The sequence below is a fragment of the Ailuropoda melanoleuca genome, chromosome 10 (assembly GCF_002007445.2).
Source record: "Ailuropoda melanoleuca isolate Jingjing chromosome 10, ASM200744v2, whole genome shotgun sequence".
NCBI lineage: Eukaryota > Metazoa > Chordata > Mammalia > Carnivora > Ursidae > Ailuropoda > Ailuropoda melanoleuca.
In genome coordinates this window covers 59,391,479-59,396,575 of record NC_048227.1, presented here as the reverse complement: position 1 = coordinate 59,396,575, position 5,097 = coordinate 59,391,479, and the positions used below count along the sequence as shown (strand labels likewise).

Below are 5,097 nucleotides of genomic sequence, written 5' to 3'. Positions count from 1 at the left end.
GTTTGTTTGTTTGTTTGTTTGTTTTTTAAAGATTTTATTTCTTTATTTGAAAGAGAGAGTACAAGCTGGGGAGAGAGGCAAAGGAATGGGGAGAAGCAGACTCCCCGTTGAGCAGGGAGCCTGATGTGGGGCTCTATCCCAGGACCCTGGGATCATGACCTGAGCCGAAGGCAGACGCTCAACCAACTGAGCCACCCAGGTGCCCCCACATGGTTTTTTTCTCTAAAACATCTCCATGTCTCCCCTGGTATCTGTGTTCTTCACATGGTCATTATGTTTTTCTGCTCTCCCCCCATGTCTCTCTGTGCATGTACTTCCTCTGATTCTCCCAATTGCACTCCCTGTAGGTATCTTTTTTCATAGTGATGAATATTTGTATATACAAGTGATAAACATGTGTGTGTATATATATATATACACACACACACACATACATATATATATATTATTCACAGGTGATAAAATTAAAAGTAAACATGAAATAGCATAGAACAAGGGAATCCAGAAATATTAGCATGTTTAAATGCCAGGGAAAAATTTTATTAAGTTAAAATCACAAAAGGATAAGAAGCATGAATAGTGCATGAAAATGTTATACCATTTTTCTAAATACTTTCTCCTACTCACCCCTCCCCTGAGGATGTCCAAAGATAATGCCACTTTATTTTCAGCTGGTCAGACATCTGAGAGCCCTCATCCATGGCTCTGGTGACAGCCAGGCCAGACACAGACTATGCACAAAGGCTTCCCTGGGGTCCCCTCTCTACCACTTGCCCCGCAAGGCTCAGAATCCTACCTCCCCTCTGCTGGGCCATACACTCTGGAATTCTTTCAGATATAAAATCCTAAGGAAGATTCCCCCTTCTCTCCTCAATGATCTCAACTGGGGAATCTTCCTCAACAGATTCCTACGCCGAAGCTGTTTTGCTGATATGTCCAAAACCTCTGTATCCTCAGGCACCCAAGTCCTCACCTCCCGAAACTTTCCCTCTCTCAGCATTGAAATGTCCAGGCCTCAGTGCCTTGTGCACCTGCCCCCCACCTGGAGTCAGAGACCTCTTTCCCTGAGGCAGTGGCTGTGCCCAAAATACTCACTAACCCCCTTCCGTCAGAGTCACTTGAGATAAAGTTAGAAAGACAACTTCCGCATTTGGACCTGCACAAACACAGTGGAAAAACCCGAAAAGCAAAAGCTCAATGAAGAGGCTACTTAATGATTCTTTCTAGGAACAAAAAAACCATGAAAATCATAATTTCAGGTCAAAAAGTATTTATAATAAATGTGACATTAATTCCTTAATATAAAGATTTCTTACAAATCAAGGAAAATGAAATACCCTAAAATAAAAGCAGGCAAAAGATACAAACAGATTGTTTCATCAAAGAAGAAATGCAAATGGTTAGTCGAAAATTTTAATGTTCAAATTTCAAGAAAAATATGAAACTTAAAACACTAGGATATAAATTCTTACCTGTCAAATTGCCAAATATTTTTAAAAATGTATAATAATCCATACCAGTGAGGCTATAATGGGATAGTCACATAAGAGAAGTGAAAATTGATTTAGATGTTTTGGAAGCAAGGTGGCAATGTGTGTGAAAGACCTTTAAAATATTCATTCCTTTATGCCTTTTAACCTAAAAACACATCTCCTAGGAATCTAACCTAAAGAAATATATAACATTTGGGCATAGATTTGTATGTACAGATGTTCATCACAGTATTATATTAAAATTATAAATTATGTAAATGTTTACCAGTGAGAGAATGATTAAGCAAATTAAGATCTATTCATTTGGTAAAATACTATGATGGCATTAATTTTCTTCAAAAAAAAATTTGAATGAGATGGAGAAATTATAAATTATATCTTAGTGTTTTCATTTTTATATTTTTGATTGAAACTGGACAGTAAAATTTTCATTAGCCATTTATATTTCTTTCAGTTTTATTGAGTTAGTGTTTTCATTTTTATAACGTTGATTGAAACTGGACAGTAAAATTTTCATTAACCATTTGTATTTCTTTCAGTTTTATTGAGTTGTATTTGACATATAACATTGTATTAATATAAGGTGTATAACAATGATATGATATATGCATATATTGTGAAATGTTTACCACAATAATTTTAGTTAACACACATCACTTCACATACTTAGTTTTGTGTATGTGTGATCAGAATTTCTAAGATCTACTCTCTTAGCCACTATACAATATAGTATTGTTAACTGTAGTCAAACCAGGCTGAATATCACATCCCTGGGACCTATTTATCTTAAGACTATACATTTGGACCTTTTGACCACTTTCACCCATTCTCCCCACCCCCATCCCTGCCTCTGGCAACCACCAATCTGTTCTCTGTTTCTATGAGTTCAATTTTTTTAGATTCTACATATAAATGACATTATACAGTATTTGTCTTTCTCTGTCTGACTTATTTTATTTATATTTCTTTTTTATAGCTTTCTCTTTTTTTCCTTAATTCTGTTAAGCATTTCAAAGTGCTTAAAATTCTTTTTTTTTAAAAGCCTCTTCAATCTGAAACTAATGATACACTATATGTTAACTAATTGAATTAAAATAAAAGTTAAGAGTTAAAAAGAATGTTTAAAAAAAGAGTCCTCATTCAGATGGAAATTCATAAAGTAGGTAATTTTAAATTCTGCAGAGGCCAGTGAGTTATACCCATCCTCGTGATATCTTTTCCCCTTTGACTTCAGATATCCTGTGATTACCTGATAACACACAAACTTGAACCGCTCAGAGTTGGTGTATTCACAAGTCCACATTACTAATTTCCATACTTGCCTTGAAGCTGTAGCTACTGCACTGCCCAAGAGGGATTGGGGGCAGAGTTTAGCAGAACTCCCTAAGCACCTGCAAGGTTTGTTTTGACCCGATTCCTTCCTACTGCTTTTTTTTTTATATTTGTTATTATGTTATGTTAGTCACCCTACGGTACATCCTTAGTTTTTGATGTAGTGTTCCATGGTTCCTTGTTTGCGTATAACACCCAGTGCTCCATGCAATATGCTTCCTACTGCTTTTGGTAACCATGTCAGTACCTTCTCAGCTGTCACACTGAGGGATGAAAAGCAAAAGGGAAGTGAAGAGTGTTGTCACTAAAACAGACAAGCTGGACTGGGCCCTTGCTACTCAAAGAGTGGTCCACGGACCACTGTCACCTAGGAGCATGTTCAAAATGCACACTCCTGGGCCCAAGACCTCCTAAATCAGAATCTGAATTCTATAATACAGAATAACAGATAGCAAAAATGTACTGTTATATTTATTTAATAAAGGCTTTTGCTTCCCATTCTTAATTTTAAACAGATAGCTTTATTGCTTTAAAATTAAGTGTCTCTTTTAAAATTAAGTGACTCTTTTTTCTTTCGAGTCAGAGGAATTCAAAAGATAATTGGTTAGGGCCCGCAAAAACGATATATCAAAGTAGTATCCTTGACTTCTCTGGCTATGATCGTAATATCAGTGTGTCATTTTTTACAGGTAGTTGAAGAAAACACGAATAGGTTTTCTGGTGCCCCGAAGTATGGAGGGTGGATACTGGACAACTGCCCTGCTATAAAAGAACTGTGGATAGTCTTAATTGAGAAAGGAATTATACCTGATTTAGTCATCTCTTTATCAGATACAGAAAACAATGGTTAGTAAATATTTATCATGTAATTCTGAAAGTGAAGATTTTGTTGCTGATAATATGTTTAGTTAAAATACAAAATGGAAAACTCTTCACTCTCCCTAGGTACAAATATCTCCCCAGCAACCCCTTCACAACCTGGAGGTAACGGAATGAGGCATCCACTCACCAACTAGATGGCCAGGAGTGGTGTGCTAGATCACTGGATGTTCCATCAGGCCCTTACAATTATTCTTTGGAGCTGAGAATTTAACACCCCATTCTCAGCACTCTAACTTCTAAATGAAAAATATATAAGGCTGAGAGTAAAGACTGTATATTAGTCCTTATTCACCTCCAATGGGGAATATTAAATACATAAAGATAGCAGAACTAAATTTTAATTATTCTGCCACTTTGAAAAAAGATATAATAATCAAAACAGTATGGTACTGGCATAAAAACAGAGATATAATAATCAAAACAGTATGGTACTGGCATAAAAACAGACACCTAGGCCAATGGAACAAAGTTACATACATATATGGTCAAATAAACTTTGACATAGGAGCCAAGAATATTCTGTCATCTTGCCTTTTAAGGAAATATATTTGGAAAGAGAGTTTCCAGGGGGAAAATATGATACACCACCTCTTTTCATGCTTTAGTTATTTTTACCACGCCAATATATACCTCTTAGAAAGGATTTCGGACAGTCTCGATATTTTAAAGAACCTGGGCTATATTTAGATAAATGCTTAAAAGAAATATATTTGGATATAGGCAGGAATAATATTTTGTTGTTAATTTCTAAAATGTTTCTCACTGTATTTTATAGAGCTTCAAAATTAATATTATTCTCTTTATCTGTATTTCAGGAAAATATTTACTTAATAGACTGTATTTAGAGAATAAGACTGAAGTTGACTCTAAGATTTTAGGAAGATTATTAGATGAACTACAAAAGAAAAAAAGAGAGGAAGAAGCAGCAAGGTAAAATATGCCTGGCATCATAAAACAAGTTAATGAATCTTTTGTAGCTATTAAATATCTACTTACAAGTTACATTTATGAAATGTCTTTAATATCAAAACTGTGGTCTACTAATAGTTCTAATTCTAATTAATTCTAAGAAAAACAGCAGGTTTACCAATATTTTCAGTGTCTAAAATACTGAGTTGTGGATGTTTTCATGGCCTGAAATCAAACTTACTCTAGAACAAACGTCTACTCTCAAAAGACACTGTAAAAAAATGAGCACAGGTAAGATTTTTTTTTTTTACCGTATTTATCTGTGACTTAAATAATTTTGCTGACCAGTATTCACAATTTGAAGAAATAATATGATAAAAAGTAAATGAAAGGGGCGCCTGGGTGGCTCAGTCGGTTAAGCTTCCAACTATTGGTTTCCGCTCAGGTCATGATCTCAGGGTTGTGAGAGCCCCCCTCCTCC

General features: G+C 35.3%; 1 protein-coding gene across 1 annotated transcript in view; it reads left to right on the top strand.

Moving 5' to 3' along the window:
- The window catches only part of AK9 (adenylate kinase 9), a gene marked incomplete at its 5' end in the record, with an annotated part of 162,390 nt that overhangs the window by 13,914 nt on the left and 143,379 nt on the right, over nucleotides 1-5,097 (top strand). Inside the window, 2 exons of the mRNA XM_034670770.1 lie at nucleotides 3,515-3,671; nucleotides 4,523-4,637. Of these exons, the coding sequence (XP_034526661.1) occupies nucleotides 3,515-3,671; nucleotides 4,523-4,637 (272 nt within the window). The remainder of the gene's footprint in view (nucleotides 1-3,514; nucleotides 3,672-4,522; nucleotides 4,638-5,097) is intronic.